This window comes from Hetaerina americana, unplaced genomic scaffold (assembly GCF_022747635.1).
Source record: "Hetaerina americana unplaced genomic scaffold, ioHetAmer1.1.p SCAF_3, whole genome shotgun sequence".
NCBI lineage: Eukaryota > Metazoa > Arthropoda > Insecta > Odonata > Calopterygidae > Hetaerina > Hetaerina americana.
In genome coordinates this window covers 38,710,224-38,732,240 of record NW_027286874.1, presented here as the reverse complement: position 1 = coordinate 38,732,240, position 22,017 = coordinate 38,710,224, and the positions used below count along the sequence as shown (strand labels likewise).

At 38.6% G+C, this 22,017-nt stretch overlaps 1 protein-coding gene across 1 annotated transcript in view; it reads left to right on the top strand.

Moving 5' to 3' along the window:
• The window catches only part of grh (grainy head), a 448,313-nt gene extending 426,296 nt beyond the window's left edge, over window positions 1-22,017 (top strand). The window contains exons 13-18 of the mRNA XM_071587167.1: window positions 10,456-10,508; window positions 12,045-12,072; window positions 12,148-12,245; window positions 13,598-13,967; window positions 17,208-17,272; window positions 18,195-22,017. Coding sequence (XP_071443268.1) covers window positions 10,456-10,508; window positions 12,045-12,072; window positions 12,148-12,245; window positions 13,598-13,967; window positions 17,208-17,272; window positions 18,195-18,324 — 744 coding nt within the window. The 3' untranslated portion in view covers window positions 18,325-22,017. The remainder of the gene's footprint in view (window positions 1-10,455; window positions 10,509-12,044; window positions 12,073-12,147; window positions 12,246-13,597; window positions 13,968-17,207; window positions 17,273-18,194) is intronic.

Sequence of the window (22,017 nt, the reverse complement as noted above, 5' to 3'; positions counted from 1 at the left end):
GCATCCTCCCAATCGCACTCCCTCCCCAAGAACGGAGACCGTCTCGGATATCCGACGCTCGAGACTTGCATTGACTCCGTCGAAGGCGAAATTACGATAATCCCTCCGACGATCTCCTTCCCATCCTCTAGTTATGCATGCGCCTCTTCCCCCTTGTGCTATTTCCCGAGGAAACCTGACCACCGCGTCGCGTAAGCGTAGGTGCGTTTCCGATCGCCCGTCCCGGATCCCGCTCCGGGAACTTCCTCTCCATCCCCCAATCGGAATCTCCCCTCTCTCCCCCGCCGCCCACGCGACAAATCTCATTTTCTGAGGCACGCGTGCCGTGTTCCCTATTCTGTGTACCCTCGCTCTTCCCTCACCCGGGGGTCTCTTTCTCATTTCGGCCCCCCTCCACGCACAAACGCACGATGGATTACGTATCCACGTCTTCCGGTGCCGCCTTCCAAGGGACGATGCTGCGCGACCCCCTGTCTCTCGTGCGTGCGCCTTTATTCGGGGGGGGCGGTGGGACCGCTTTCTCCCGGCGGGGAGCGGAAAAGCACATTAACATCTCCGCCATTCGCGCGCGGGCCGTCCCCTCATCGAGCCGCACTCACCTCCCACCATCCACCTTCCAACCCTCCATCCTCCTCTGAATTGTCTTGTTACACCGCCGGACAAGTTATCCCCTATGGCGTACGACTTTTCATTCTTCATCAACGAAAGGAGCACCACTGTCTCCAGTGCGCTGCATCCAATCTTTAGGAAGTGTTCCCGCACACCACTCATAGCTGATAACGATTTTCCTCGTGATTAATATGTTCCTTGAGATTTGTGAGGGAATCGATTCAGAGCGTTTTTCTCCCATCAATAAAATATTGCCCATGTATTTCCGTTTCTTGTGGCCGGTAATCAAATTTATGAGACATCAGTTCGTTCAAAATTGGTTTCGGGGCAAACACTGGGATATTTCATTTTGAATGTTACTCTCCTACACATGTCCCTAACTCAAATCTGCTCCGCAACTTTGGAGGCGTCTGTTCGATTATCATTTTGTAGTGCAAAATCTTCACGTCCATTCCCTCCATTCCCAGTTTTTGCACTACTATCCAAATCGCCTGATTATCATCGCAATTAATCTTATGTCTCCTTTTAGCTGAGTTTCCCTAATTATATACTTCATTCCCATATTTTTTCTTTCCTCAATATAATTTCGGCTGGAATTGAATGGGGCTGTATTCCGATAAGGGATCAGGTTTAAAGTTCACCAATTCAACCCAATCACACTTTCCCAGTCACGTATATAACTCACCGATTTATTATTACTGAGTTGAAGGTCGTTTCATCCGTTACGACTGGAAACATACGTGTTCATGTTTTTCATTTGACAAGTATCACGCATCTGTTGCCAAGCTAAAAGTTGCAGTCATGCCACTCGCAACTTATAGCCTCACGAAACATACTCCAGGCATACAACCTGTAAGTATAACATTGTATACAAGGGAGATGGCCTTTGAGGTCAGTCCTCATACCCAGGTCGGTAGGAATTTTGAAATTTTCGCGAGCGGCGTTATGTATTACGAGGCTTGTGGGAAATAGGCGCAGAGGTTGCAGGTGGGGGAGGGGAACAAGAGAAGGGGTGAATGTACAGAAGGGGGGGTGGATTCAAGCCCGCGCGCGAATGTAGTCATCCCCGGGGGCACTGGTCTATCGAGAGCCCCCACCCGAAGAATGATGATATTCCTCGGGGTGGGTGGAGCCCCGGTTGGCGGCCCGAGTCTTGAGAAACGGGAGGAGGCGATATCGCTCACCACGCACTCCCACCCTATTCCCTCCCCCCGGGGATCTGAGGAGGAGGAGATGTGGGGGGAGTTGGAGGAGAGGACAAAAGGGGCGAGCGTGACGGGAATCATCCCGGGTCTTTTGTTCTAGCGGAGGGGCGGATCAGAGAGGGAGGCAGGCCGGGAGGAGAGAGAGAGGTTGGAAACATTGAATTCACCTGCGGGACGCGAACGGCTCGGCAATAATGGTGACAAATGACGGGAGGCCGTGAGAGAGGCAACCAATGGGAAGGGTCCGCCCATCTCCTCTCTTCCCCTACCACCTTCCCTCACCCAAACCCTCTCGAGGGGGGGAGAGGTAGGAGACGCATATGCGGTGTGGAGAGTAGAAAAAATAAGTGGACGGAGAAAGAGGATGAGAGAGAGAGGGAGGAAAGAAGAGTTGCGCGTTCGATCGTCCAATTGCCGGGTAGATGGGAGGAGGCTTTCAGGACATCTTGAGTGGGGGATCGGAGGAGCAGAGGGGGGGGGGTGTTATAAAGGAGGGGAGGAACGTTTTATACAGGGTAGAGTCGCCGGGAGTGGCTGTCGCAGGTGTTTGCTAGAGAGTACATCCGGTGTCGATGGGAGGATGTGGGAGTGGGCGGTGGTGGTTCGAGGGGAGTTGAGAGGGTGGAGGGGCGGGGAGGTTAAAGGGGAGGGGAGGGTCTGAGGAACGTGGGGGAAGGAGTGGAGGATGCTGCCTGGGATGGAGGAAGGGGGCGGTTGCGGGGAGGTGGAGCGAAGATTTCGCAAAATGAAAGACGATGTTGCTTCCGCCGGACGTTGCGTTGTTTTTTTTTCGTTTCGCCTCAGGGTTCCTCCCTAGAATTTATTTGGTAGTATCGGCAAGCAAATAATTTAATGATTGTCGTCTATCTCCCGTTTCCTCTGCATACTTCCTGTGCATCATCCTGTTGCATCATGCCCTGCACTCCTTTGATAAGTCCCGTCTACATTATCATGGGAAGTGTTTTTCAAGCATTCAATCTGTTATGGTTAGTTTTCAAGAATTTTGGTACTGTGGTGATAGTGCTAGGAGATAGTTTTAATGGCCTTCATCAAACCCTCTTAACTTGGATCGCCGTTTTTTATAGTAGTGAATATGAAATTATGCCCCTTGAGCGAAGATTCTAGAAAAGTATTTTTTACCGTCAAGGTAGAATTCCATCCTGTTCTCTGATTAATCTAATACTTAGTTTATCTAACGACCAATGTCCCTGTTTTTTTAGTCATCCGTAATTAAGATGTCAGATTGATGACCAACAATAATCTTGACGATTCAAAGAAGAATCAATGAATATTGTGTTCACCACAGACATATTATAATCAATAACTGATAATCTGAAGGAATTATAATCAATTAAATAAGCACACCGTGTTTACATAAATGATGATGTAGCATCGCAACAAATCCTTGGCCCAACAAAATTAAATGTTAGTACTAGTTTCAGTTTTTTTTAGTTTAATTTGGTACCCTGCGAGCCACCACTAGGTTGTGTGGCAGGGGGGTAATTACACACCAGACTATCGGAAAACCAAGTGAATTATTTTGCATATTTAACATGAAGCAATTCCACTAAGTGACGCCTAATGGTGTTAATTAGATTGTTAACAAAATGATTTGATATTAATGAAATGCTGGTGGAACAGTATTGAAGGATCTATTTTTGTAATATAACGACTAGGACAAAGGTCTTCTCCCGATCATCATACTGCAGTTGTCTGCTAAGGAAGGCCACGGCAGAAAACAATTCATTTGAGAAATCTACAGTCTGTAGCCATTCACCTCGGATACTTCTCTCTCAAATATTTAAATGGTTTACACAAGATAATTGGTTTTCTTTTATACTCAACGTCGGCTAATCGTTATCTGATCCATGTGGAAGTTATGCTAGAGACGTTTTTTTTAGCATGGACTTTGTTACAGCAATCAAAACAACAAAGTACTCCAGCCACGAAATACAAATTAATAATTATTCGCGTTCCATGACTGCCTTAACTTATCCGATGAGTATCGCAGTAACCTGGAGCAAGGGTGGGAAAAGCTTTTGTCATTTGAGCCAATTTCTTAACTCTATATATACATCTTGGCAGGCGGAACAGGTGTAAGGGGGGGGGAATGTAAATGGGCCTGTAAAAGTATCTTTCGTCAGGTGGATCATTTCGTGTCAGCTTGTCAGGTCGGAGTAAATAGCTCGGCGGGGCCGCAATTCCCCCATTTCACTCGGAGGATGAAGAGGAAAATGATGAAGGACGCCAACATTCCCGCTTGATGGATCCGAATCAAATTTTGTAATCTTGTAATTCTTCAAATGACCAGACTCCTTGCATACATTAATCTCACCTTCCGGACTTCGAGCATTCTCCTTTTCAACGGACCGCTCGCGCCTGCGTCAAGATTTAAAAAACTCACGCCTCCAGACGCAAGCCATATGATGCGTCAGGAAACCAATTGGTCAAGTGACTCCGTGAGGGGGAAACCCGAATGAGTGTGGACGGGGAGAAAGTTTCCGCTGACGGGAATCTTTAAGAGAAAGTCGTTAATGCAACATAACTGAAGGAATTGGGGAGAGATGAGAGAAGAAATGAAAGAGGTGTGTCCCCAGAGTAATCTCGGAAATTCATCGGTCATTTTCAAAGTACGGATAAAAATTTACAGGCCAAAAATTTGGGTCGCGTCCATTGAAGGAATACATTAAATGTGTAGCCATTATTCACTGGAAACAGATGCCCAAAGGGGTGAGGAGAGTCCGAAATCATGATCAGCATAACTTATGAAACTAGGCTAATGACTGTTTCGCCTTGGGTCAATATCCAATCCTCTCGGTAATTTGTGGAGGAAAATTGGTGCGCTCGAGGAGGGATTTTTGGCTAATTGAACCAACAAAGAATTTCAAACAAAGCTTGCGTTCTTGGGTCCTTAATAATCAAAAACGGTTCAATTATCTCCCGCATTATGAAACCGATTGAAAAAAGCAGGGATTTTTTCTCACGTGGAATTTTCTATCTCGGAGACTCTGGAAGTTAAAAACACAAGCGAACCGCCCTCGTGTATGTTTATAGAGCATGCCTTTCAAGTTTCGAATCAAACGTTCTTGATTGATAACCTAAATGAGTGGCAATGTTTATATCATTACTGACACACGACCTCGGCAGTATAGTCTGCCCACCACTCCATGCTCTACCGTCAAATCGTTTTCCCTGACGTGGTATCCGTTTATCGGCGAGCAATAAATCTCGGCCTCACGGAAAAATTACAGGCCACAGGTCGCTAATTTGAGAGCACCGACTAGGAAGGCACAGAGTGAGCGAGTAGGCTTGAAGGAGGGCGTTCTTGTGTTTCACCCATCCAACCCTCCTTCCTTCTGTCCTCCTCCTATTCCCAAATTTAAAGAGAAAAAAACTCCTCATTTTCTCTTCAGCCCTCTCCCCTTCCCTCTTCCACCCCCTCTCCTCCTCCTCAAACCACCTCTCTCTCCCTGCCGCCAACTTTCCACTACCTCGCTCCCTCCCTTCCTCTCTCGAAATTCTCTATCATTAACGGTGTCACCTCTCTTGCCTCCCCGATAACTTCCCACCGAAGCACTATTTCACCCTATAATCCTCTTTCTTAATGCCCTCCGCTGGGATTCCCATTTTTGCGATGGGTCACTTCTCGGCCCCGGGGCAACCGCTCGCGAAAACATCCGTGTCTGCGAAGGTCGACGCTCGACGCATCTTGACTTCTCCCTCCGAAAGGGATGAAGGCACGATCGCAGGGGAAAAATTGCTTTGCTTTGTATATTAACTTATAGCACAAGGGTTATGGCATGTATGATTTACGGTAACTTTCAGGCAATTTTTATTGACTGGAAAATAATAAAAACACTGCCCTGATATTTTCACAATGCTTAGGAATCCCTGTTGAGGAGTGGTTAAATGCTAAATTATCCTCCATGTGTAACAGTTTTCGCCTTGTAATCCTTTTAGGTACATAAATACTTCTGAAAGAGGGAGATGGATGGATAAAGAGGGGCTCTTCGTGATGATGGCAATCTCTTATAGGCATTCTGAAATGGGAATACACTCCGTTTAATCTGAAAACTGGCTCCCATTGCTCTAGCCATTAATAAATATAACGCGAGTTCTTTCCATTCACTCGCTCGATCTCGTTCCGCCTCTTCTCCGACCTTCCTCTTTGCGATCCATTCACCCACACCCACCCTCGACCTGGTTTTACTCTTTCCTCGGGTGTGCGCATCTTTTTCTTCGCGCATTAATTACTTACGTACCTGCCTCTTTTCCGAAACGACCGTGACCTCAAATATTTTGTTCTCTAATCACCTACATACTATATACTCAAAATTTTTAATGCAGCACTGTTGTTGAACACAGTTCCCCCCCCCCACACTCGTGAATTTCATGGGGCCAGACTTAGGTAGGCATTAGTTGTGCTTTCACTTCCTGTTATTAATGTAGGCCAATCATTTCTGCTTTTATAATTTTTTATTCAGCACCTGCATTTCTAATATTTTCGAACGCAATAAGTCTTTGTCCTATCAGAGGTCTGGCCGGCATGAAATAGAAAAGAGTCGACGTCAGGCGAAGTGTGCATTCTGAGTTTTCCACTTAGACGGTGGAGAAATCAGAGCATCAGCCTTGTTGGGAAAAGATCTAAAGATTTGGGAAAGTCTGATTGAACTAAAGCTTCAGATCGCTTTCTCGTGGAGCCCAGATACGATTAAATTGTAATGGTCTCGTTATTGCCAATTCCAGCGGTATAAAAATAGTAGTGGGCATTTAGGTACAAAGCTTTATTTTTACCACACTCACTGAGACAAAAGGTGTAAAGTTAAAGATTACAATAGCGAGCCGCGAACATGTCTTCTATGTGTTTGTCTGTCATCTCCTAGTCCCATCTCCAGTATTATCGATCCTTCAAGCGTTTCATGCGTAAACTGCTCTCATTGTGGTACAACTAGATTTTCATTGAGGAGGAATGGCATTATATTATATTAGTATCTTTCCAATATTGATGAGTACTCGAATAAGTGTATCAACGATGTGTGGTTAAAATCAAGAGCACATCATTTACTCTCTGTTAAATTCAAATAATGACTAATGTTTTCAAACACTTACGTGACACTTCCATATCCACTGACATTTTAACCATGCCATCTCTCTGCGTGAAAAGTGACAGTTCTGGATAAATTAAATCATTTAGTGATCAAATGAAATATAGATATCGATTAAAAATTATAATCCTCATTGAATTTATAGATATTTCTGATAATGCCTTCTTGTAGAAATGCCTTCTTATGCAGATGGCGCAGCCATACATTTGAGCTTAACCGAAGCAACAATGCCAACAATTAATTCAACCGATGCACGTAAGTCCCCTCGGAATGTCACCCTGTTCGTCCACGACTCGCCATTCTCTTTACCTGACTGATAGTGTACCTAGTTCGTTGTAAATGCGAACATCCGCTATTCGCTCATTTTAAAAAGTCCTTTTGAGAATTTAAATGACTTTTTATATGGATACGTGAAAATGTAATCATTTTACACTTTTGCCATTTATTTAAATTATTAATTAAAACTAAACGATATCGAGATATAAATGTGGTATAAGCGTGAAATGAGACTTTTGAAGAGTATCGGTGCTGCTGCAGTTTCCTGAATGGATAATACGATATCCACAACATAAGAGGCCATATGTGCATCCTAGCTAATCCACCTATGAAGAATCCATGGCCTGGTTGATAAGCCTTCCAGCAATACTGCAAACGTATTTGTTCCCAATATAATCTTTCAAAAGATTTCGAAATAAAATCTGTCTTCAGATATCTGCAAATTGTTGATAGCGAATTCGAACATTTTGGTGAACACTACAAAAATAATATTTTGGAGGATAATTGGAACTCACGCCTCCAAACACCCTCACCCATTTCATTAATTCATTTCCACCATTCCCTGGTCTTCCAGTGGGCTGAATATTTTCAAAATTGTCCCGGGGATTTGACGCCTACGCACCCATGACCCTTTCTCTCCGTCTGACCTTAATTCAGGTTCTTTCCCTTGGTTAATGCCACCGATATTTTTCTCCTTGCTCATTCTCTTCCGAATCTACCCAAATCCTTTCTGCCGCGTGTAAATTATTCATTCAGCTTCACTTACACCTGCTATATAAAGTTGAATCTTCGTCTCATGCTGAAACCTTTCCTCATAGTCTTCTCATCCATCACCTAAGTTGTACTGTTCCGTTGTGCTTCCCTAATTTTAATGGTCATTCACCGTTTTAATGTGTCTTAAGATATTTTCCTTCGTTATCAATTTTCCTCTACGTCGATCGTGCACAGATTCTTCGTATAGAAGTTCATAGTTTTCTGATTTTTGCAGAAAGCTACATTGAGTCAATTCTGTTTTTGATGCAGCCTATTGTAAGTATATGAAGATGCTTGATTACTGAAATACTAAGTTTTCAAATGATAAAATCCAATTGTCCATAAGTACTTTGGTAGGTTCTACGAGTATGATTCTAATTCAAATGATAGACGAAACAATCAGCTATACGTAGATCCAAATGCACCCGACGGTGCGAAGTTAGACCAGTAGTGAATTTCAAGTTTTTAAATTCATTTCAGTCCTTAAATTAAGCAAATCGAGCAGGGAGCCCGTTCAAAAATGTAATTTATCAGAGGAGTAGTACGAACAAAAAAAATGACATTCTGTTTTAGTCACCGTAAATGCCTCGGAAAGGTAAACCTCCGCCTTCATGTGATACGTACGCATAGAAAATGCCGCACCCGCTTCAAAAGACGAGTGTAAGTGTTAAATGACTAATTGATGGCTTCCAAAACACGATCATAAATGGGCGAAAATGTAGTCTTATTATGCGTCACGTTTGCTACAGTAATACTCCTTAATGTAAATTTTTTTAGCAACCTTGAAGGAAAGTAATGCTGAAAGAGTACCAGAGTCGCCAACCTTTGTCCGCAGTTGAAGTTACAACTCATCACCCTTCTTTCTTTCTAGCTTTCTGGATATGTCTTTCCCTCAAAATTCTCTCAATTTCGTTTGGTGAAATTCTCCTCCGAACACCCGCATCTTTTCCCTTTCCGTTTTTTCCCCAAGTACGGAGTAAAATTTGTTCACATTTTTTCACACCATTTCCAATACGTTTAACCTTTGCATCCGCCCTCCCGTCGTTTTGGTTTAAAACGGAGAAGAGTGCCGTCCGTCCATAATTGACGTCCAAGCCAATAAACTTCTGGATACATGTTTCTTCCTTTAGAAAACTTTCCATCCCGCCTCCCCCTCCTGCACACCCTTCCTTCCCTCCAATCCTTGCGGTTGCATTGGCCAACAGCACTCACTCACCCACAGCACTCCCGACCCCCACCCTCACTCAAACCCTCAATACCTTCCCACTCTCTCCCCAACCCGGTGAGCCCATTGGCCCCATACCCCTTCGCCCAATGTGGCCAGCCATCCATTGCCTGTTCCATCGCGACAACCCCCCTCTCACTTTCCCACCCCACCCCCCTCGCCTCTTTCCCCATCCCACCTCCTGCACCTCGTCCGAAATCGCCCGCCACTGCCCCCAACCCCTCGTCTCCCCTTTCTCCCTCCACTCGCCGAACTCTCTCCCCCTGGCATCCTTCGCCTCGACCTTCTCCCCTCCCGCCTCGCCATCTCATGGCGCTGGACACCGGCGTCCGCCCATTATTTTAGGGCATCCCACGGCCAAACGGCGGGGTCAAGGAGGAGTAGGAGGGAAACGGTGGGGGGAGAGGGGGTTGGAGGGAGATATCGAGATGGGAAGGGAGAACGTTGGTTTGGGAAAAGATGCTGCAGAGGTTCGGAGGACAGGGCAATGCGAGGAGAGGTCTATGACCTCAGACCTCTCTCTCTCTCGCTCTCACACAAGCTTAGCCCCCCTCCCCCCCCTCGCTTCCTCACTTTCGCGTGCTCCTCCCATTTTCTCACTTCCTCCACCTCCCTCATGACACGTTTAATTCCTCGGCAGTCTCCGAAATTAAATGGATTTTGGTACATGCGCGCTCCCTGTTGGCAACTGTAATATTACGCGCTATGAACGATCCGAATGGTATAGTATGATCAAGTTTATTAGCCGCTCGAGCAGTTTAGTTCCTGTCTTGATGTGGAAACTTCTTAAAATCCCACAAGTAGCGCCCGATCAGCCATTACGACCTATTCGGAGGTAATTCGGGTTCTTAGATGACACATTTCAGTAAATTCGTTGTGAGGAAGTCACAAGTTCAAGTTTCATCCTCAAAACGTGTCTTTCGTGTAATAATTTGGAATTTTAACACGACGTAGCTCTGGAAAGTAGAGCATGAAATAATATTTGACCACCTTTTGTATGCTGTCCCATTCTATAGCAATTCGTTGCTGGTTTCGACTCGCCTGGGATTAAGTTTCAAAGGTTGAGATAAACGAATTCGCATACAACCTCCTCCGATTAGCTCAACTAGGTGAGCAATTATGTTTAAAAAAGCATCTGTGTAAACGCGGTCACCTCAAGTGTAAACATGACGCTCTAAATGCGTTTTTTTTAAATTTAACTTTAATATTCATTGATGAAAAATATAATTGTGTAGTCAATTTACATTTATGTATATACCCATACTTTTGTTCTTATTTCCAGTTGACTTCAATGGAGCTCCAAGGATTTTATGGTCATGACCCAGACAACTCAAGGTTAGTAATCTCTTTCCAATTTATTAATTTTTCATTTAGCCGTGATCACATTTCTCCCACCCTATTATTTTCATTAACATGCTTATTCTCTTCATAGTTTAACAAAATTTAATATGATAACATAACAAATTATGTTCTGATTGAAATGTCTTAACATAATCATTATTACTAATGCATCAATACTCATTAAAAAGGAAATCTCACCAAAGGTAAGACTTGACCACTTAGTCGCATAACCATGGGGTTTAATAAAAATAAAAAATTCCACTCATGTCATTGCTCTGAGAAACTATGAAATAGTTACTCATTGGTGCTTAATTCATATATCCTGTCTGCTACTCCTACTTCCTGTTTTCCTACGCAACAACATCTCGTCTTTAAATGTTCTTTTTATCAATTTTAATGGCACAAATCATAACAGTACATGAACCTCATTATTGATTATAAAATAACACCTTCAGTAATATTAAAAATTCATTAATGAAAAATTGAAATGAATTTAAACATTAATGATCAGTTAATAAGCACAGCAATTTCTATTAAGTTCCCTTTACATCCCATTTCCAAATTATTATATATTTCTTAACTTATGGTGCCTAATTCCAAGTTGTACTCACACATTAACCTTGTTGTTCATTCCTGAATTAATTTCACATTTTAAAACAACCTCACTGTAGAAACAGTAACAGCCTTCACTCACTCTGACTGATGCTAATTGACAACACTAACAAAGTTACATAAATGGGTTAAGTGGAACCATTAAGACAAAGCAAGTAAAGTGAACCCTTGTGTAATAAATGCATACTAGAATGCAATGTATATTATCTAATGTTCTCTAAACTAAACCAAGAAATCTAATAAATTTTGTGCACTGTAAAATAATAGAATAAAACTGATGTACCTACTTAATAATAAGATTAAGACTGCTCTTTGAATTTAATATCTTACTCACAAATGTAATTTGTTGGACAACAATAGCTTTTGAGTAAAAAATTCACCCAGATTGATAGAAATTATAATTCATATAAATCAATTTATTTTCTTGTTTAAAATATTAGAAAGTGTTTCATTTGTTGTGACCATGATAATCATTAATGATTCCACTTTGCCCTTCTTTCCTCTTTCTTTCTCTTTTTCTCAAAATAACATCACCTCTACCTCATTCCATTCCACAACCCCAAATATCCATATCATTACACTCTCCACTTACAAATACATTTATGCTTTCTTCAATTTTCACTTGATCTGTAATGGTTCTTCTTGGCTGTCAAATGCTCATATTTCAATTTTCTTAATAAAAATCATATAACATAATTGCAAACTGCAACAATCACTGATTTGACTATCCCTTATTTTTAAACATTCACTATTTCCAAAAATAAATTAACTTTTAAAAATAACAATATGTCAATCTGTTACCATTGGATATTTACATAACTAAAATAATAAATGACACCTTCCTACTCTATTGGGGTCATTGATTCCTTGCCCTCTCTTTGAACCTATTCAACACCTTCATACCCTTAAACCTGACAGTTTGTCCAATGGGGAGGCAGGATCGAATGTCCTTCATCATGTTGGCACCCCTGGGAGGCTGGGTGGAGGAGGGGTTGGTGGAGGAGGAGGAGGATTAGCTCAGGTCACTGCCCCATCCTCCTCCTTCCTCCTTCACTCCAACAACAAACAACCTGGAACAACGCTCAAATTCCATAACCACTTCCCTCCGGAAGGGTCAGGGTAAGATTATCCTTTCATCCATTGCTAATAGGACAGCCTAATTGCACTTTACCCTTTCTCACTCTTCTTTCTACCTTGAAACATTTGTTTTGCCAACACTGAAACTGAATGTTAAAGTATTTCTTTTGAAGATTTGAGATTCCACAACGATGATTTCATAATTTTAATATAAGTATTTGATGAAGGTAGGTCAGCCAGGGTTGCTCATGTAAGTTGTTGCGTTTCAGTTAAATGTTGGCTTAAGGAGCAATGAAATAGGTACTGACAGAAAATGAATGCTAGAGTTTGTTTATAACTTATTAGAATTTCATTTGGCTCATAGAAATGAGAATGAGCAATGAAAACATAAAATGAAATTAATCTCATTTCGAGCAAAATGTGCGTGGTCAGAACAATAGCTTGTAATTTAAAAAAATGTAAATTTGTGTCAGGAGCACCGCAAGAAGCCCCTTCATCACACATATGAAATATTTTCAAATTTTAATAAATGTAGTTAGAACCAGGGGAATATTTAGAAAAAATTAATGGAATGTGTACTTGAAATAGACAAACTACTTAATAACTTAACTAAGTCTTGCACACCAATGTAAAATTATAGCCAAAATTTGGATGCATCTTAGTCCCATGACATCCACAGGAAACACAGTAAATTGGAAGACAATTTATTAATGATCAACAAATTGTTTCTCACAAGGAGATGAGAAGTAGAGAGAACAGTGTGTACAGTGGTGTAGAATGCAACTACATTCATTTATATCCACTTATCTGTTATATTGCCTTCCTGCAAGGACACTACTATGGGAATATTTAGGACTGTGGTGATCCAGGTATTATAATGAGGCTGTATCAGTATTGCCAATATCCATGGATAAGTCCATACCATAGTGGTCCCTGATCTCCATATAGTAGAGGAGTTTTTTGTAAGGTTTACATGATTTTATGTTGTGAGATTATTTCCTAATTAATGTCATATTTTGCAAATAAAGCACCAACTATATCAAACAGACTTAATTAGGTATCTAATTGGCTACTTTAATCAAATTATTTTTGCTTATTTAAGGTAGCACTTATCTTTTTATTGAAAAGATTACATATTAATAATGGGCAAATTATTATTAAGGGGATTTATTCTATGCATTGGCCTTCATCATACTGTATAATGTCTTTAACAAGGCTTGTTTTAAACTCTTGTCAAACTGTTTGGGTAATTCTTATTCTTTTCCTGTATTTTAATTGATATTTTATTAAATGTTTGTGGCATTGGCTGCATCCCTATGGAGAAGTATGCAGTCAACCATGGACACTTTGTGAGGGAAGTGAACTTATGGATTCTTACTATTTTCTTTTTACAGTGACAAAAAAGATTCATTAGAAAGCCTCACAGGTCCAGATGGAGTAGTTTTCCCGGCAATAAAGAGGCCTAAGATGGGAGCACACTCACCTCACCTGCACCCGAACAGTCCCCATCATGTGAGCCACGTCACCTCTCCACACCACCACCACCTACACCTGCACCCCCACCATCTTGGTCAACACACTCCCCTAGGCCCTCCACCACCACCCTCAGGGGGTGGATCCCCTGCCCTCCCCCCACCATTGCCACCGCCACCCATGCAGCCACCGCTCAGTGAAAGAGTCATGCTGTATGTCCGGCAGGAAACAGACAATGTGTATACGCCGCTCCATGTGGTGCCACCGAGTGCAGCAGGCCTCCTTAATGCAGTAAGTCAGCCAAACTCTCTTTATGAAATTTATTCTGTTTTGGTGAAAGAGATTTTTGGGTTTTGTGTGCTTCTAGAGAATGGTAAAAATAATACATATGAAAGCAGTTCAAGTTTCTACCTTTATCACTGCTTCATCACTTCCCTCTGCATATTATTGACTTTAATAATATCTTAAATGTTTGGTCCATAAGAATTAATAACATGTAAATACGTGTTGAGTTACCTGTAATAATTGGTGCCTGTTAAATGTTTGTGTGTCCAACTTTATGTGGTTTATGGATGAATCTGAATCTACGTGCAAATTTCCTTGAAATGCAAATTATAGCATCATTCTTTTAGAATCTGGCCATGTGTGAACCTTTTAACAGCATTATACATGTTAGTTTTTTTTATTCTCATGCCCTATGTGTCTATGAGATTGGCAATTGTCAAATTATTAATAGGTAGTTTTTGATCAGAGGAGTTCACATTATTAGCTTCCATAAAATTTTCATTGTTCAATTTTGCCAATATATTTTATCTTTTAAATGAAATTCAAATTGTACCACAGAAGGGTAATGCCTTAGGGTTTTAAGGGTACCTTTTCATATCTGGATTTTTATCTCCATTGTCTAATGAATATTCACTTACTTAAAATTTGTATGAAAAATTTTGAGCACCATTGATGGAAGCACTTTAATAGCAATTAATAAATTTTCAGCAGCTATTGAAGCAGGAGGAAGATATTGTAGAGCTTGAATTATATTCTCACTCTAGTATTCAATTTAGCTTATTTTTAGACCCAAATAATGAGAATGTTGAAAATCAATTTGTGCCTAGTTGTTCCACCAAATTATTCAGTCATCAGTTCGTATATATTAAATTGAATACTGTTATCTCATCATGGAAATATTCAGTACTTTCCCAAATATCCACTTCAATAATTATGATAGGACCATAAATGATGCTACTAATCACATTACATGAATGGTAATAAAGGCATTTTTAAAATTTTCCTTTACAGTCACAAGTGATATTTTTCACATATTTTCAAGGCTGATATAAGATTTTGTCAATATTAAGTATTTTTCAATAGGAATATATTTATTTTCCCTTTGAAGCTATCATGTACGAGGGTCATCCGGAAAGTAGTACCCGTTCGTGAAATAAAGACACAAAAGTAAATATTAACAAACATAAAAAATTTTATTTGAAAGAGGATACTTTAAACTACTTCTCAACATAATCTCCAAGCAAATTAAGGCATTTGTCATAACGTGTGACAAGTTTCTGTATTCCTGCTGCATAGTCCTTCGCCGCCAGCTCATTGAGATACGCGAGGGACCCATCTTGCACAAATTTTTGCATAATGCAGATGGTGTTTAACAATTTCATGAACAATTGTTCGAGAAACATTGGGAAAATGCTCACAGATGTCATCAATTGTGACGCGCCGATCGTTCCTCACGAATTCGTCAACTGAGCTCACCAGTTGGTCTGTAATGACAGACGGTCTCTCCGAACGCTCATCGTCGTGTGTGTTCCCCCTCCCCATGTTGAAGTTGCGACACCACCGCCGAACAGACGACTCGTCCATTACATTGTCTCCATACACCTCCTTTAATTGGCGATGAATATCACATGGGCGAACGTTTCTTGCATTGAGGAATTTAATCACTGCCCTCACTTCACAACTGGCGGCGTTCTCAATTTTTTTAAACATTGTAAACAATCACAGAAACAACACAGGCAATGCTAGCGTCACGCAACTTGGCTCAGAGAAGGCAGACAAGCCACTGAAGCTATCTGACCTCGTCCAGCGGCTACTCGCGTCGTCAGCACTTCATGCGGCACGAACGGGTACTACTTTCCGGATGACCCTCGTATAAACCAATTTCATTTAAAACAATGTTACTTACCAACAAATACATGTTACTTAGATGTCAATGATTCATCCCTTGAACTCATAACCATAGGTACCTATATGCATAGATTTCCTGAATTTTAGGTTATATTCTTGATTTTAAATTGATTTCTTATGCTGATTTTATAATAAAACTATTAAAATATAAAATCCTAGTAGCCCATATAATTGCGGTGCATATAACATTTGTGTGAATAAATTAAAATTTGTAAATCATTAATTATACTATTCATGGTTCCATTGCTGATTTGAGGAATGTACATAGATACACAGTCTCCATAAATATTTTTGCATGGCTTATCAAATACTGTAATATGACCATTCATTTGCCTGATGGTTGCCAGAGGTTGACAAAAATTTTAATGCACAGGTGAATTTGAGTCTACTAATATTTGAAGCTTGCATGCTTGACTATTTGCTTTATGGCAAAGGGCAATGATGGTTTAAAAAGTGATCGTAATATGCAGCCATCACCCAGTTTAAATTTTTGGCATATATGCAATGAAAATGAATAAATAGCTCAGTAAATGGACACTTATGAAATAATAGAATTGTATTCCATTCCGAAATAAGAACCATAATTAGTCGTACTTTAGGTACTGAATAGATACCTATTGACTATAATTTAATTCTTAGGTACATAGAAGAGCATTTAAAGCAAGAGTGTGAAACAAATAAAATAATAGCCTTCTAATATGCCCAATATATAGAGTAATCAGAGTTTCAAAAATAACCATTGTGAATGAATGCTAGTATGTAGTTGAGGTAAGGACTTCCAAGACTTGCTAGCTAATTTTTTAAGGGACTGAGTTGTGGCCTCCTTGATTTTGCTGGTGAGCAATATTTATGAGAGTCCATCTATGGTATTATTTACAATATAAGAGAGTTATAATCAATTTTAGATTCACCAGGTCTCTCTCACTCCTGAATATGCCAAGTATTTTTTATCTCTACATAATATTCCGATAATATAGGTACCAAATGAAATTTTGCAGCAAAAGAAAAGAGAAACTCTTTAAGTGGATAGCATACATATTGTGCTCTGGAAATTAGTGTTGAATAAAATAAGGAATTTCTACCTGAGATGTCACAATACTTTAGCCAGAACTATTTTGGAAAAAAATGTGGATTCCCTTTAACAGGCATAAGTATTAATAGAGAAAAACATTTTTTGTCAATTAAGTGAGTTTACATCAAGGTTTATTCTTAGGGCAATTTTAATGATTGCCAGGTAAATTTGTTAGGAGAATTCCTCAATCACTTGTGATATTGTTTCAATGAACTAAGACTGGTGATAGATCATGATTAATTTATTTTATTTTCCTTGCTTTCCAGATTGAGAATAAGTACAAAATTTCTACTTCAAGCATTAGTAACTTGTATCGAAAAAACAAAAAAGGGTAAGTTAACTTTTCCCCATTCACAGAAATTACGTAATCTTCTTATGGTAGTCAGAATGCCTCAAATTAACTACCTCCGTGCAATCAGCATCACATAGAAGTCTCTCTACTCTCAGAATAGAAAATCTTTAAGTAGAAATTTTGAACTGTATTACAACAAACTAAAACAATTGGAATAAAATTTGGTGATATAGGTTTTCTATGTACAATGTGCTTGGCCTATGTGTGTAAAGAAATGTCATGTCTGTGTGGATAAGGTTTAATCTGGTGTTGTGTATTTTTTTGGCAATATAGTGTCCTTAATAATAATTTGCTTTTAATCTTGGGGAAGGTAAAACTTCATTAAATGTTACAAGTTTAACAAGCATGAATAGCATAATGCTACTAAAAAATTAACCAATATTTCACCAATTTTTATCTGCATGGTCAAAACATGGATGCATTTTATTCTATGAAATTTGCAAATTCATATACATCCATTGCACTAAAATAGATTTACTTAGCCACACTGATTTTTGGTTAGGAACCTAATATTTTGGCAATAAACTAGGTATTAATTCAAATATGGTTTCAAAAAGGAGGAATTAGTAGAAGAATACACTTAACCTTTAATATTACAAAATGAATCACTGTTCTAAAGCACTAGATGAATGTGTGATCTTAGTGATATATAACAGCATTCTGCCGATATTATTCCAGTGAGAAATGTAACAGAAATAAATTGCTTTGGAGAATAAAGTGGAAAATTTGCTCTAGCAATATAAAGTAAATTAGTGTTACAAACATTTCAGTTTTCTTGAAAATCTTATTAATAAAATTAATCAGCATGTTAGATTTAATGGTACAAAAATGATAATCTTTCTTCAATGATGGGTGTTGACATTACCAAAAATATCATTTTGTCCCCTCTTTTTATCTACAGGATTATGGCCAAAATTGATGATGACATGCTCAAGTACTATTGCAATGAAGATCTGTTTATTTTGGACATCAAACCATCACCCGATGGAGAGGACACATTTGATATTACGCTGACAGAACTCATGGATTAAAAGGATTTCAGCATTTCTGTGAAAACTAGGCATGGACTATACTGCCAGTGATAGCAGTTGCATAAAACGTTTTGCTGGACCTGGAGATGGAAATGAAAGCATGCAAGCAAACCTGCCTGTCAATGCATAAAATTACAATATTTCCATTTACAGTCCAAGATACTCAGTGTGTCACACTTTAATTCCCACCTGCTAAAAGTTTTTTTAGCTATTAATCAGCATAGAGCTAAGGTTTAGTGTCAAACAGTGCAATTTTTGACATTATGCACTGATTCAAATAGGAATTCAGATGCTGAATAAGTGTGTGTGTGTGTTTGAGCTAAGCCTAAGGACTCAAAATCTAGGAAGTCTGATCAGGGAGAGTGAGTGTTAAACACAGTACTTAGTGTATTGTCTAAGGCCAGCTTCGTCTTTCAAAAACTATGATGACCATGTAGTGAAGAGGCTAAGAATATCCTATATTCTTAGTCATTGTGCATTAATTCATCTTCATCCTTGTTTCAAACTAATACAGACATGAGAAGCATAAGGGGGCTCAGCGGCCAATTTAAAGATTAAGTCCTTTGTATCATTGATTTGGTTTAACTTGTATCCTGAAGTCACAGTGTGTATAGTTAAAAATATCTTTATGAATGAATGTAAATGTGTGCTTATGTAAGTTAATCATTTCATCAAATGAGTAAGTACAACAATGTTAAGTGTTTTCATTCATGTTTCTCAAATGATAAATATGAGTGCTTGCAGGAGATTTGGTTGAAATCCTGCACTAAATATACGTTACGTTTCTCTTTTTAATCATTATGGTTGTATGTATTTTGATGTTAGAGTATTTGACCAAGATTTCAACTCATGAATGGATTAGCCATTCCAATTTATATATGTTTGCAGAAAATTTTGAGACCTGACAATCATTGGTGAAAAAAACAGGGAGCATTGCATCATCATTTGATCATTGAATAGTTTCTCCTGTGTGCTTGATGTCAAGTCAAAATAAATGTGTGACTTGAATCTACCCTTCATTACATCAATGCATTAATTCAGTCATCATTTACTGCCATATTCTACTCCGTAGTAAATCCTTGCCATTGCTTCAATAAAACTGTATTATTATGAACATTTATTTGTGCTATACACAAAGTTGTTATATCAATTTACCCTGATGAATGTGTGAAAAGGATGAAGCTTATGCAATGTTGTATTATGGACACTGATAGAAGACAAGTTTGACCCTAAATTTATGCTAGAAAAACTTGTAAATTAATATTTTAGCAAAAAGCATGTTTGTGAGAATTTGTCATTTATCCAAAAGACTGCAATTTTGATGGTGTTGAAAGGATAGCATTTGTGATATTTTGTATAAAAATTAATATGGGAAAAACTGATGTATGTTAGGAGGAAGTGCATTTTACAGTACTATTACAGAAGGCAATGCTCATTTTTTTCTTGAGAGAGGATCAATGATTGGATAAAAATACTTAAGTGGGCAATGGAAGAATGATTCCCATCCCAGATCTCAATTTTATAAGCTCAATAGAGAATGCTGAAGAGCTATGACACTGAAGATTTGAAATGTGGTTGGATGTCCAGCCAGCATTGTTATAATTTAATCAAAGGTCTCTTTATATTTTAAGTTTAATTTTGATTGGGGGAGGTATTTTTGTCTAAATGTTTGCTGATTGAACTTCTGATAAGCATTTGCAATATAAAAGAAGATAGAAATAGGTTAAGCAGCAAATCAATTCCAAATATTGTATCAAAAGAAAGTTGAAAATAGGGGGAGGAATAATTTTCCAATCACCTAAATGATATTATTATGGGTAAGCCTATTTTTAGATTTCAGCCGTCATTAGTTGCTTTGGCCATTCTCCATTTAAGGCATTCATGGTTAGTGAAGTCCCTTATGTCTGGCAACTAAGTACCTGACATTCCAAAATGCAAAATTGGAATTTTGTTTTATATTATTAATATTATTCTCTATTGTTTAATGTAATCAAGTATTTTTGTATCTCTTTAGGTCAGAGAGGTGACTTCCTACCAAAATGCCAAATATCTAGCTTTCAAATACAATATTCCATAGCTTTTTTACCTTTACCTTTCTTTTGGCCTCCTCCTATTTTTCTCAAGTTATATATTTTATATGACATGCTTACTCAAACAGAGATTGATCTTTTTAATTTTATTTATATATCAGAGGTGTTGGAAGGCTATTAATCCTACCCCCTCAAATATTGTGATTTTTATCCGTATCATCCCCCAACATTGTACAATTTTAATAGATGGGAGTTTTCACTAATTATATCATAGTGAATACTCAACATTGTATATTTGTTTTGTTTTGTGCCTAATTTATTGATATTTAGTTCTGTATGTTGTTCAAACTTTAATTACTTAAAAGTACTGCATGTGAGTGATTGTGTGTCAAATCAAATATTTTCTGCCTGCTATCATAAATACTGATTAGAAGAGTGGGTGGAAAATCATACACACTTGTAATTCTTAAATATCATAAGGGTATCTTTCTTTATCATTTTTACTCATGTAGTCTAACATGGGTATCTTTCCTTTGGAAGTATATTTCGCCAGTTGAAACAGGAAGTTAACGAATAATCATTATTAGAACTTTCTGCCAAAAATGTTTGCCTCTAAGTAGTGGCCCATTATTTAGTTTGTTATGCTTAAATTACTATTGATGTTCACATAATCTGTGATCAAACCATTAACTTCTATAAAAGTACTAAATCAAAAATGTTTTGAAGTGTTTAAATTACATAGTATCATAAAATTTTTCTTAAATATTTAAATTGCATTTTGAAAGATACCCTCATGATGCTATAACTATAAAATGCCTTTATATTCACTTTCCCACTATACTGCTCCAAAAATAGCAATAAGGAATATTAATGTCAGTACAATAGATGTAAAACAACACTAAGCACCTTAATATATTATTTGTTTGATTAAATTTTCAAAATTTCCAAAACTGTACATACATAATTGATGAAATCAGAGGTACTTATGTGAATAGCATTTCAAAATATGTTTTGTGATGAGATATTTTTTAAAGGTGTTAGATTATGATTGAGCATTAAGTCAGACTTACTTTTCAAAAATTGATGCAATAATTGTGTCATTTATTTAAATAGAGTTGGTTAGCTGCCAAGCAGCATGCTTCATCATATATCATTAATGCCTTAAGGAAATGTCAAATACACCAGTGTTTAGAGGTAGACAACCTTTGTAGTTTTCCATCATAATTGAAAATGGCTTCATCAAAGTTTAACCAAGAAAAGGTTATATGTAAAAATACATTGGATTTTGGATTTTCCCATTCCATCATACTGGAATTTGTATGGTAAAGTTTAAATGTGAAAATATTGTGCTGTGAATTTTAATGTTATCTGCTGTCATATACCCCTATATTTAATTTTATGCTGCTTTTGACTGTGCTTTTATTCATCCTAACAAACTCTGTGCCTCACTCTTTCATTGATGCATAATACAAATTAGTAATCATGGAATATATAGATAATAGTTGTAAGAATGCCCCCCTATACCCCTAAAGAGAAACTTGACCACCCATTTTAATATTTTTGAGATTCAAACATCCCTGGTGGTCACAATGGAAGGAAAATTTAAATGTATATCAAATGTAATTATATGTTATGGTATTGTGGAAACCCTTGGTTGCTTTTG